Source organism: Vipera berus (assembly GCF_964194415.1).
Source record: "Vipera berus genome assembly, chromosome: Z".
NCBI lineage: Eukaryota > Metazoa > Chordata > Lepidosauria > Squamata > Viperidae > Vipera > Vipera berus.
This window is the reverse complement of record NC_138205.1, coordinates 81,207,427-81,220,825: the sequence shown is the minus strand read 5'-3', so window position 1 is coordinate 81,220,825 and position 13,399 is coordinate 81,207,427. Positions and strand designations below refer to the sequence as shown.

The 13,399-nt window shown below is 39.1% G+C and overlaps 1 protein-coding gene across 1 annotated transcript in view; it reads right to left on the bottom strand.

The window, feature by feature from the left end:
• The window catches only part of ZNRF2 (zinc and ring finger 2), a 42,042-nt gene that overhangs the window by 16,736 nt on the left and 11,907 nt on the right, over positions 1-13,399 (bottom strand). Inside the window, exon 2 of the mRNA XM_081345099.1 lies at positions 813-908. Coding sequence (XP_081201225.1) covers positions 813-908 — 96 coding nt within the window. The remainder of the gene's footprint in view (positions 1-812; positions 909-13,399) is intronic.

Genomic DNA, 13,399 nt, shown 5'->3' with positions numbered 1-13,399 from the left:
TCCCTCAACTTCTGCCTCACTACCTACTTTCAGTTTGATGGATGAATATGCCAACAAATCTAACCTAAAATTGAGGTTTATCCATTTAAAACTCCTGGATTATTTGTTTAAAACAAATTATAACACTCAGCTTGGAAATAGTCAGTTTAGCAGTGTGTTTGTGTGTATGTATGTTTCTGCTACAATATTTTGAGTACTCTGATAAAAAGTAGATGTTAAGAAATACATATCAAATTGTGTACACAATAACCAAGAACTTAATATTACGGTAAACACAATATTAAAACTTGAACCACATCAATTTTCATCTCATGCCCTATGAGATAGATTATTCTGCACATTTGAATTAAAGATTAAAAATTAAAGATTCATTACTTAATAGAATATTTTACAATCTTCACTTCTGATTCTTCAATTCACTGCAAGAATAGCCAAGACATAAATATCAAAGTGAAAAAAATCACTGACTTCAAATTCTTTAATGCTATTAATAAACTAGATAAGCCATTGGCTTAAATTCACAGTATCAAATACTGTATGTTCTCATCATTTCTTACTTACTTTGTTAAGTAATTTTCAAAGACTAATCATGATTCTTGAAAATAAAAACATAATCTAGAAGCATTAAAGAGAAAATTAGCTGAAATAAACAATATGTCAGATAATTGAACATAAAGCTTAGATATGTTCTGTACTGATGTTAATTATTGGAACCAGATATTTACTTTCAGAATATAACCTGAAATACATTAAAGTTGCAAAGTTTATATTAATTTAATTATTAGACTTAATAATGGACTTTTATTCCTTACCATTGTAAGTTATCCTTGGTTTTGTCAAACACATCACAAGATGTAAATCCATTTCTTCTGAAGATACAAACTTGGAACAAACTGGGCATTTGAATCCTGAAAAGAAAGAAAATACATAAATAATCCCATTTTGCTTTATTAACTATATCTCTTTCTTTGTATTTTTATGCTATAATAGGCCATGTAGATAGATTATACTGTTTACATATGGAATTGAGTGCTTATACCAAGGGTGGTGAACCTATGGCACGCGTGCCACAGGTGGCATGTGGAGCCATCCCTGTGGGCACGCATGCCATCACCCCGGAAGGAGGCGGGGCCAGGCTCCTCCCCTCTGTTTCTCCACGTGCGCTTGCACTCTCTCTCTCTCTGCACTTTTGAGTCAAAGCAGGTGCAAGAGCTAGGGCGGATCAGGGCTGGATGGCGGAAGCAGCTGCCAGCGTGAGTCCAGGTAAGACTGCAGAACGATTTTGCAGGGGGGCCCCCATGGCCAATCCAGGCGGCAGAGGCCTTTTACAAGCTTCTGGAGCTCGGATCGGGCTGCTGGGGTGTTGCAAAATCACCCCGTGGCCGTGCATTCAAGCTTGGGAAGGAAGGCAGGGCGATCCATGCAGGGGGTGGGGGTGAGAAAATGGTGGCAGTGGCACAGCGATCCGTGCGGGGGAAAGAAACGGTGGTGGCGGTGGCAAGGAGATCCATGTGGTGGGGAAGAACAGTGGCGGTAACACGGTGATTCGTGCGGGGGGGAAATGGTGGAGGGGAAAAGGAGATCCATGTGGCGGGTGGGGGAACAGCGGCGGCACAGCGATCTGTGCAGCAGCTTGGGGCAAACATCTTCCCTCCCCCTGCCATAGCAGGCAGTCACTCACCGCGCTGTGGGCCATGCCCGGAACCCCCGGATGGCCACCGGGTGGTGGCGAGGAGATGGCCCGGCTTCTACTGGCCGTCTGGGCTCTGTGGCCCAGCACTCACCCTCTCCCCCATAGGATAAACAGCCTGGAGAGAACGGAAGAGAGAGCTTGGAGAAAACGGGGGAAATGTGTGAATGTACGGAGAGCGAGCCTGGAGGGAACGGAAGAGCTTGGAGCGAACGGGGGGGGGGAATGTGTAAATGCACAGAGGAGAGACCCTGGAGCGAATGGAAGAGAGAGCTTGGAGCGAATGGGGGGGGGAAATGTGTGAATGCACGGAAGAGAAAGAGCCTTGAGAGAACAGAAGAGCTTGGAGCGAATGGGGGGAATGTGCAAATGCACAGAAGAGAGAGAGCCTGGAGGGAAGAGAAAGCTTGGAGCGAATTGGGGGGAAAATGTGCAAATGCACGGAGGAGAAAGAGCCTGGAGGGAACAGAAGAGCTTGGAGCGAATGGGGGGAATGTGCGAATGCACGGAGGAGAGAGCCTGGAGGGAACGGAAGAGAGAGCTTGGAGCGAATCGGGGGGGGGGGAGGAAATGTGCGAATGTACAGAGGAGAAAGAGTCTGGAGGGAACAGAAGAGAGTGGTTGGAGCGAATGGGGGGGAATGTGCGAATGTACGGAGGAGAAAGAGCCTGGAGGGAATGGAAGAGCTTGGAGTGAATGGGGGGAATGTGCGAATGCACGGAGGAGAGCGAGCCTGGAGGGAACAGAAGAAAAAGCTTGGAGCGAATGGGGGGAGAATGTGTGAATGCACGGAAGAGAAAGAGCCTGGAGGGAACAGAAGAGCTTGGAGCAAACAGGGAATGTGTGAATGCACAGAGGACAGAGAGCATGGAGGGAACGGAACAGCTTGGAGCGAATGGGGGGGGCATGTGCGAATGCACGGAGAGAGCCTGGAGGGAACGGAAGAGAGAGCTTGGAGCAAATCGGGGGGGGGGGGAATGTGCAAATGTACGGAGGAGAAAGAGTCTGGAGGGAACAGAAGAGAGTGGTTGGAGCGAATGGGGGGAATGTGCGAATGTACGGAGGAGAAAGAGCCTGGAGGGAATGGAAGAGCTTGAAGTGAATGGGGGGAATGTGCGAATGCATGGAGGAGAGTGAGCATGGAGGGAACAGAAGAGCTTGGAGTGAATGGGGAGAATGTGCGAATGCATGGAGGAGAGCGAGCCTGGAGGGAACAGAAGAAAAAGCTTGGAGCGAATGGGGGGGAATGTGTGAATGCACAGAAGAGAACGAGCCTGGAGGGAACCACAGAGAGAGCTTGGAGCTAAGGGGGGGAATGTACAAATCAGAAAGTATTCATTCACACTTCCCGCCCCTCCCCCCCCTTTGCTCCAAGCTTTCTGCTCCCTTCATTCACACTTCCTGGGCACAGAGGAGGAAGGAAGGAAGGGACAATGGGAGGGAGGAAGGAAGGAAGAGACAATGAGAAGGAAGGAAGGAGATGGGAATGAGAAAGGGTGGCAGGCAAGGAAGGAGGGGAGGGGGAAGGAAGGAAGATGGGAATGAGAAGGAGAGAGGCACATGACCCCTGGGGATGCTGCAATGGTCATAAGTGAAAAATGGTCATAAGCCACTTTATTCAGTCCCTTTGTAACTTCAATCACTGTTGTAAGTCAGGGACTACTGTACTTTATCACTTTTTTTCCTTTTTGGGGGGGGTCATCAAGTTTTTGACACCTTGCTAGGCGACCGGAAAAGCCCTAAGTTAGAGTACTTGGATTGCAGCTGCTTTCTTGCAGGTATGTGGAATGGCGTGGGACCCACAGGTTTTGCAAAGTTAAGTGAGGAACCTGGTTACAACTTATTAGGAAAGATAAAATAGACAACCAAGAATGCTTTATTGACCATTCTTCGTTCAGATTTTATATCAGTTGCATCTGCTAGTACAGGCACTCTGCTTCAGATTTCTGTTATTTTCAGCATCAGGTAAAATGAATTACTTTTCCAGCAACCTGTAAAATCCAAGACACTGTGCTTTCATTGTTTAATTCCCCCCTTGTACAGTAGTGGCCAAAATTGTGGAAACCTTTTGGGAAAAGTGTACAGTAGAAATGCCACCTTTGGTTAAGCTTCCACCAATTTTTCTTCTAATTTCTTTATAACTGTAGCCTTGTTCACTTAATAATACCATTATACATCGCTTTCTGGGCAACCAGTCAACTCTTTGCAGCATTACTTTAATTTTATTACATTTTACAAACTCAATGAAAGAACACAAAAAACACAACCAACTTGATAGTGATCACATAACACACTGACAAATGTCTTCCTCTCAGCTTCCATACATGACAATAATTGAATCCTACTGTGATCTGATTGGCTTATTGCCAAAACAAGATGAGGAGCCTCCTGCCCACTGTCTCACCCCCCAGAGACTCCCTGGATCTCCCCCAACCCTGCCCGGCCCCCACAGGCATCCCTCCTCAGGAGCAACACCGAGGTGGCCACATCTGCCCATGCTGCCATGACTACCATAGCCACGCCCACTCAGTGGGCCACGCCCAGCTGGCACCTAGCAATGCATAAGTGGGTTTTGGGTTGCAGTTTGGGCACTTAGTCTCTAAAAGGTTCGCCACCACTGGCTTATACCATTGGCAAGTACAAATTTCAGTCACAAAAAGAAAAACATAATATCCATAGGAATTCAGTTCTAATTGTCCTAGTTATTATTGGGGAAAAATAAGTCTTTATGCTTAGAAAAACAAATTGGCTCTTTTTTGCTTGTCAAAAAGTTTTTGCTTGCAAGTTAAGTTTCATTTGTCAATCAATTTTGTCTGCTTATTTTGACCGTCTCACACATTTTCCTGCCAAATGGGTTAAGAATACTGATTGCTGCTTGAAAGTTATTTCTGAGAATGTTATATACCCATGTCATAATCACAACAAAAATGTCCTTCCAGCCAACAGGCAAAAAATCTAAGTCACAACTCTTTCATATCACAAGTTTCAAGTAGGTTTCATGGTCATTACTTCTCAAAAAGAAAAAAAAAGAAAAAAGAAGTAATCAAGCTCTGAGAAAGCACAGAGAAAGCAAAACAGGAGCTGAGCTGAAAACAAAGTCACTAGTAACAATTAATAATGCAAAGACTAAATCTCACCTCCAGACTCCCTAGGCCTGATGATAAATTTTGGAAAGAAATAATGAATTATTCTTTCTTTAAAAGATTCCAGATTTTAAAGAACTTTGCCTTATTATAAACTCTTTCAAGTTCTTTTGTATTTGCCACAGCTACCTATAAAGTTCAACAGCTATAATTGTTCATCACTAATACTCTACTTTTCAAAGATTTTATCTCTTCTGCTATCTATAACAGGAAGCTTGCTCTCTGTACAGTCTTAACTTGGAGAATGTTAATTTACCTTCTTTTGAACCCTGTAGAATTTTAAAACCTTATTTTTTAAAATCTTATTTTTCCCCAATCCATATAAATCTGTTAACTGTTTTGTGAATCTGGCAGATTTTTGTCTGAAATTCAAATCAGCATCATTTGAAATGCAAAGTTCATTTTGCATAAAATTCATCTTTATTGTTGCAATAAATCCTTTTCTGACTTCTCCCACTCTTCAAGATCTCATTTTATTTCTTTCCATAATCTATATACTAGTAAAATATTCTTCACTGTAACATTTTAACTGGGCAAAATGGTGATCATAAGGCAACAATTTTTGAACCCAGGTACCTCAAATGAGCTAACTTAGAGAATGTGTACAAAATCTGAGACCCAAGACACCAGTGGAATTAAAATTTGGCAAATTTTATGCAATATTTTATAAAAAATATATTTTTATCATACAAAATGTCATAAAACATTTCCTGCATTTATGTTTAACTGTCCTATATGTGGGCTATTTTCAAGGCAGATTCATCTCTGAATGTGTCCCAACTTTTCCATTTCCAGTGAAGACAGTACATTGGAAGGTCTCTCATTGTTGAAGGCATTGAGGAATCTGGTAGGAAATATCTCTGAAAGGAGAATCCAAATGATCAGAGATAGTTTGTTGATTGTTTTGAACTATATCTTTATTGCTTCCTATTAGATGAAACTCTAGGTATTCCACTGAGTCTATTATCTTACAATGGTCTGCCTTTTCAGAAAAATTTCTTCATAAAAGCTTAAGTTTTTTGCTGTTATCTAAGTTTTCATTTTGTATTCAAAAAAGCAACCAAAGTCTTTTAATTGTTTGCATCTGTCAAAGGGATTACAAAGAGTAAGGGAGAAAGCAGACATCCGTGCCTTATATTTTTGTATATTGAGAAACTTGCAGAAAATATTCCATTCAATACAATCTTTGCTGTTTGTGTTTATATATATTTTACATTTTAACTTCTCCAGATTTCATTTTATTTAAAACCGCCAGTAAAAATAAACATTTCAAATGTTTATGATGGCAGAAGGACCATGCAGCCAGACCCCATTGGTCAAAGAATTCTAAGGAATTCTGGCAGGGTCCAGGAAAAATCTTTTCTGCCAGAGCTTTCACCTCAGGGAACATTGTGCCCTCCAAGATGAGATCCACATCCACCCTTCTGGCCCTCTGAAAGGGCCCAAAGACGCTGCTTTGCTAACTGGCCTGGAGTCCCAATGTGGGCCTGTCATTCAGGAGGCAGCTAATGGAAGAGACTCTATCTCTTCCCTTCCTCTCTATCTGTGGTCAATTTTAATTCAAATGTAATGTCTCTACTGTTTTCATTTTTTATATTGGTGTTTTTATTGTTAGCAAGCTAGAATTACCTTTGATGAAATTGGTGGCATATGAGACCTGACCTATTGTTTTTAACATGGTCAACGTGGATCTTACACATGTATATTTCTACAGAAATTTAGGCTTTGTTTTTATCTTTAGATAAAATGTTCTATATTGGGTATGGAGATAAAGGTTTTTTTCATTTAGAAAAAAACTTACCCTACAGCAAGCTATCTCCTCACTCAATATTATATACCGAGTCTCTACATAACTTCTAAATAAATTCATCTGTCTTTAGGGAAATGCATAACCAGATAAATTTACAGAAATTCTAAATTTGTAATTTTCAATACTTAAAAGCTGAGGTTTTTATTCAATAACTTCAGGTTTTAAGAAGATATATTTGTTCTAAATAAAAACCATATTCCTTTTTATAATTAAAACTAAGTTTGACAATCCAATTTAAAATGTTTGTATGATGTGAATACAATCACAACACCAGTATCTTTCAGCTACAGGATAGATTAAGAATATATAATCACATGTCACATATGTTGCCACCATGGATAAGTCAATTGTGAAAATTAAAACATATAAAAATATATAAACAAAGGAATTATACATACGGTAAGTGGTGCATTTATCAGGGTATTTTGGTTAAAAATGTGAATGTTGAGTTATCCACGGATGGGCTGCTACGCAAGTATACATGGCATTGCAATTTTCCATCTGAGAGGATATTTTAATTATTATTTTCATTTAAAAATTTTGTACCAGCAAATTTAAAATAGAATAACTAAGATAAAATTAGAAATTCATGAACATAAATTACATATAATGAATACACTCACCAAACTCTCGAGTGAAAACATCCAGGGCCTCATCTACACTCAAGGGCCATTTACAATAAATATATTTTGAATCTCATTAATACCACTTACAAAAATCAAACTTGATATCATGAAGTGACCACACATGCTTTTTGAACGGTAACATATCACACTTTGTACATAAGTAAAAATTGTTTTAATTGATTAATTGGAAGAAGGGATGCTTCTTATTGAAGAAAATATCTTGAACTGAAGAGTAGAATATTGTGGGACTATATCAATGATGAAGTCATCATTGTTAAACATGCTATCTGCATTTTATTTAGCAAAGATAAATGATACTTCTTTTTGATATCCTAAAGTTCCAACATTTGACAAAGCCAATCAAATGATTAAATAAGCTTAACAAATAGCCAGGTAATTTAATATGCAGCATCAGATGTCAATATATTCACGCAATTTACATCTCCTAAGGTTTAAGTTTTTTGAGAAATTATTTTTATAGACAGGACAATACTACATAAGGATTCTGCACCACTGTGAAAGTAGCTCAATATTGTTATACCACAACACTGAGATGAAACATCTTATTTTTGATCATGTGATATATCTGAAACCACAGTAAAACTAATCTTTGAAACACTGCAGCATTTTTTGAGCAATACATTTCCTTGTTTGCAAGAACTATTGTTTTACCCTGGTTCCTACCTTCACTTTGGCAAGCGAAAAAGTGACTTAACAATCTTTCCAATTCTTCCCCAATCTTTCCCTACATAAAGCAATTAGTCTGATATTTTGCACCAACAGACAAATTTACAGAATACAAGATACAGATCTAGATTATGAAAGATTGTGGAACAGAAATAACCTGAAAGAAAATCACCAAAGCAAATTCTATGCAATTACTATTGTTATGCCAAAAAACTCTACTTGCCCAATGTATTGTGTCAAAAGTATAAATATTTATTTGCCTCATAGAATGCCTCCCTTTGACCCATTTCCATTCTCTTTTGAATTCTGCATCTGATACAAAACACTGGAGATAGTAACATTCACACAAGCTAAAACAAGAAGCTACTGTAGGGGAAAGAGGATAAGATAACATATACTTTCCTCTTGTAGAGAAGTAGTAAAAGGTCAAATAGGCCAGGTGATACTTTAAAAGAGAAGAAATTTTGCAGGAGAGGAAAGGATTCCAAACTTCATCTCCTGGGACAAAACTATCCTGTTGTTTTGCACTTTCTTCAGCACTTCTCCATCTAACCATCTCAAGGGGAGATTGACAAAGAATTGAAGGACTCTACAAAGCACTATGAGGTGTTGGAATACATTAGAAAGAAACTCCCCCCCTTCCCTTTAGACCAGAATGCTTAATTTAACAATCATTTATCAAAATTTAGATGCTTAACATGAACAGTTACTAAATTTTAATATTCAATTTTGCAACCATTTGTTAAGCGACAAGTTAAAGTCTTTTTTTAAATAATCATTAAGTCTTTAGTCTTTTTATAATCATTAATCAGATTTAAGTAAAAAATAAAGCTTAAGAGCATATCTGGTCTGTTTCTTAAGCTTTCTGTTCACAGCTTACTTAATCACATTTACATGTTTCCAAAACGTCCACACTTCAGAAGACAATTAAGTAAAATATCAAAGGGGGAAAAAGGAAAATATGTGGGAGGAGATACCTTTGAGGAAGTACTGCTAACAATGGATAGTCCATAGGGTCAATTCCAGACTGTGGTTCATTGACAACCAAGAATGATAAACATGGTCAACCCAATGGTATCACATTATGTGACTCATTATCCTGTAGTAATTTCTATGAATAAAAAGTGAAATGTAAACAACAGCATGATTTTGAAAAAGAAGCAACAAAAGATATAATGTATCATTTACTATAAAGCAGGGGTGTCAAAGCTCCGGCAATGCAAAAAAAAAAAAAGTCACAATACATTGTGACATGTCACATGACATGGTGAGTTTGACACCTGTGCTATAAAGCATCAATGCAAAAAACTTGGAGAAATGAACCTAAAGTCTAAATATATTATTTGACCGGCTTTCCAACTTCTGACTATTCTTTACTGATAAGTAAACTCCACTGGACTTTGGATATAGCAAGTTCAATAGAAAGAAGTAGAAAGAGTCAGCACTTACTTTTTTTCACAGTGTCAGAGTTCATTTTACTTTTTTGAAATTGCCCAGCAAAATTTCTGTTTAAGAAAAATTGTGTGCAAGCATTGCTTTGATTCTGTTGTTCTGTTCATTAATGACATGTACATAAAGAAGTGCATAAAATGACAAATTAAAATAAATACCAGTAGGTAAGAAATGGAACTCCTGACTGCAAAAAGAAAAGTTGATAGTATAGCAATTTCCCTAAACCATAGTATGCCTGAATATTGCATATGTAATTTCTTCATTCTATCAGCTAAATAAACCTAGCAATAGAAAAGTTATAGCACTAGTCCTAAATCTGGGCCTTTGGGAACAAGAAATTCTACTTATAAAGTTAGCTCTTACTGCTTTCTAAACTTTGCTCTGTCCCACATATGAGCAATAAATGGAATGGAATGGAACAGAATAAATTTATTAATTGGCCAAGTATGATTAGACACACAAGGAATTTGTCTCTGGTGCAGAAGCTCTCAGTGTACATGCAAGGCAACATAATGATGATAATCATCATCATTATAATAATGCCAATAAGTAGGGGGGGAGTAAGAAGGATAATAAGGATAAAAATAGTGCTACAGCCATACTAGTTAGATAAATACAAATAGACACAAGACAGCACTGTGAGAATTTAGGTGTTCAGCAGAGTGATGGACCGAGGAGATATTGTCCTTATGTCTAGTTGTTTTGGCCTGCAATGCCCTGTAGCACCGTCCTGAGGAAGTGAGGGGATTTGCAGATATTCCTTCTGCAGTCTTAGATATCCATTAGAGTCTGTACCTGTCCTATTTGGTTGTTGTACCAAACCAGACAATTATAGAAGCACATATGACAGTCAATGATTCCTCTGTAAAACTGGGGCAGCCTGAACTTCCTGAGTTGATGCAGAAAGAACATTGTTGTGCCTTTTTAGTGATGGTTCTAATGTTAAGTATCCATTTCAAGTCCTGGACGATTATAGAAACCAAAGATTTGCTGATAATGTGCTGTCAAACATAGTACAAGGTGATAAAATAAATGGGCTCCTCCTAAAATCCATTCTCATCTCTATAGTTTTAAACATATTCACTCCAGATTGTTATGGCTGCACCACAGGGCCAGTTGATCAACCTCAAGTCCATATGCAGATTTATCACCATCTCGAATTAGGCCAATAACTGTTGTATTGTCTGCAACTTGCATAACTTTTAACAAAGGGTTCCCTTGAGGTGCAGTCATTAGTATAGAGAGAAAATACCATGCCATATCAAAGTGGTCCTTATCAATGTATCAAAATCCTAGTAATGATGGGCAATGCTTTTGTCTTAAGTATTAGAAAAAATGGAAAGGGGGAAAAACATTAGGAAAGCAAGCAAGAAAAAAGAATTATCTTGTACCTTTACAATGTCTACCTTATGCTTTTTCTAAAGATGACATTTTTAAAAACTGTTAAAAATTAACACATACCATGCCTTCTATTTTTAAGTTTCAATAATTAAAAACTTTTTAAAAGACAGCAATATTTAGAAGAAAAGGACTGCCATATAATGCCTATGAAAATAAACTGCTGAAAGAACATTACTGATGTCCTTTGTTAATGCTTGTAGAGTTCTGTACAAAAGGCATTGAAAAAACTCCCTCTTTTCTCCACATTCCAGGTGGTACATAGGGTGGTGAACAGAATGATCTACTCTGAATCACTTTCTTTATAGGGGCCTCAAAATTCTTCCTTCACTGAACATCCACATGAAAATGAAGGATGAGGTAATTCATCACTATAGGATCAGACTAATATTCTATTATACTCTATACTAAGCCAACCACTGTCAAAGCTCTCTTCTAATGTCTCAAAACTATGGGGGCCCAGATGGAGAAGCAGCTATGGCTCAACCAAATAACACCAAATAGTTGTGAGTTTTGGGTCCCCTAATTCAGGAGACTCTCCATCTTTACAACTGGATAGGGTTGCACTCTTCCAGGCAGAACTACTACAGGTGAAACTCAAAAAATTAGAATATCGTGCAAAAGTTCATTTATTTCAGTAATGTAACTTAAAAGGGGAAACTAATATATGAGATAGACTCATTACATTGCAAAGCAAGATAGTTCAAGCCGTGATTTGTCATAATTGTGATGATTATGGTGTACAGCTCATGAAAACCCCAAATCCACAATCTCAGAAAATTAGAATATTGTGAAAAGGTGCAATATTCTAGGCTCAAAGTGTCCCACTCTAATCAGCTAGTTAAGCCATAACACCTGCAAAGGGTTCCTGAGCCTTTAAATGGTCTCTCAGTCTGGTTCAGTAGGAATCACAATCATGGGGAAGACTGCTGACCTGCCAGTTGTGCAGAAAACCATCACTGACACCCTCCAAAAGGAGGGAAAGCCTCAAAAGGTAATTGCAGAAGAAGTTGGATGTTCCCAAAGTGCTGTATCAAAGCACATTAATAGAAAGTTACGTGGAAGGGAAAAGTGTGGAAGAAAAAGGTGCACAAGCAGCAGGGATGACTGCAGCCTGGAGAGGATTGTCAGGAAAAGGCCATTCAAAAGTGTTGGGGACTTTCACAAGGAGTGGACTGAGGCTGGAGTCAGTGCATCAAGAGTCACCACACACAGACGGATCCTGGACATGGGCTTCAAATGTCGTATTCCTCTTGTCAAGCAGCTCCTGAACAACAAACAACGTCAGAAGCATCTTACCTGGGCTAAAGAAAAACACACCTGGTCTGTTGCTCAGTGGTCCAAAGTCCTCTTTTCTGATGAGAGCAACTTTTGCATCTCATTTGGAAACCAAGGACCCAGAGTCTGGAGGAAGAATGGAGAGGCACACACTGCAAGATGCTTGAAGTCCAGTGTGAAGTTTCCACAGTCTGTGTTGATTTGGGGAGCCATGTCATCTGCTGGTGTTGGTCCACTGTGCTTCATTAATTCCAGGGTCAACGCAGCCGTCTACCAGGAGATTTTGGAGCACTTCATGCTTCCTTCCGTAGATGAGCTTTATGGGGATGCTGAATTCATTTTCCAGCAGGACTTGGCACCTGCCCACACTGCCAAAAGCACCAAAACCTGGTTCAATGACCGTGGGATTACTGTGCTTGATTGGCCAGCAAACTCGCCTGACCTGAACCCCATAGAGAATCTATGGGGCATAGCCAAGAAAAAGATGAGAGACATGAGACTGAACAATGCAGAAGAGCTGAAGGCCACTATGGAAGCATCCTGGTCTTCCATAACACCTCAGCAGTGCCACAGGCTGATAGCTTCCAGGCCATGCTGCATTGAGGAAGTAATTGCTGCAAAAGGGGCCCAAACCAAGTACTGAGTACATATGCATGCTTATACTTTTCAGAGGTCCGATATTGTTCTATGTACACTCCTTGTTTTATTGATTGCATGTAATATTCTAATTTTCTGAGATTGTGGATTTGGAGTTTTCATGAGCTGTACGCCATAATCATCACAATTATGACAAATCACATCTTGAACTATCTTGCTTTGCATGTAATGAGTCTATCTCATATATTAGTTTCCCCTTTTAAGTTGCATTACTGAAATAAATGAACTTTTGCACGATATTCTAATTTTTCGAGTTTCACCTGTATAATTTGGGTATACTCTTGGACTCTCATCTCCTGGAACTAGTGGTAGCTGTGGCTAAGACACAAATCTATGTTGTATATCACCTGCACTTTTTCCCAGGTCAGGCAGTTTTGCTCACAATCCTTCAGCTCAGAATAGAATACTGCAACATGCTCTACCTGAAGCTATTTTTGAAAGCGGCCCAGAAGATGCAATTCATCCAGTATACAGTGGTTAAGAAAACTATGAGTACCTCAATATGCCTATGTAATACTGTCATTTTACAGGCTGCATTGACTCCCTATTGCAAGCTACACTCTATCTATAAGCTTCCAAGTGAAATTCAATTTATCACTTGTAAAGCCATCATGCACCAGGGACAGGTTATCTAACATTACCCATCTCCAATTACATC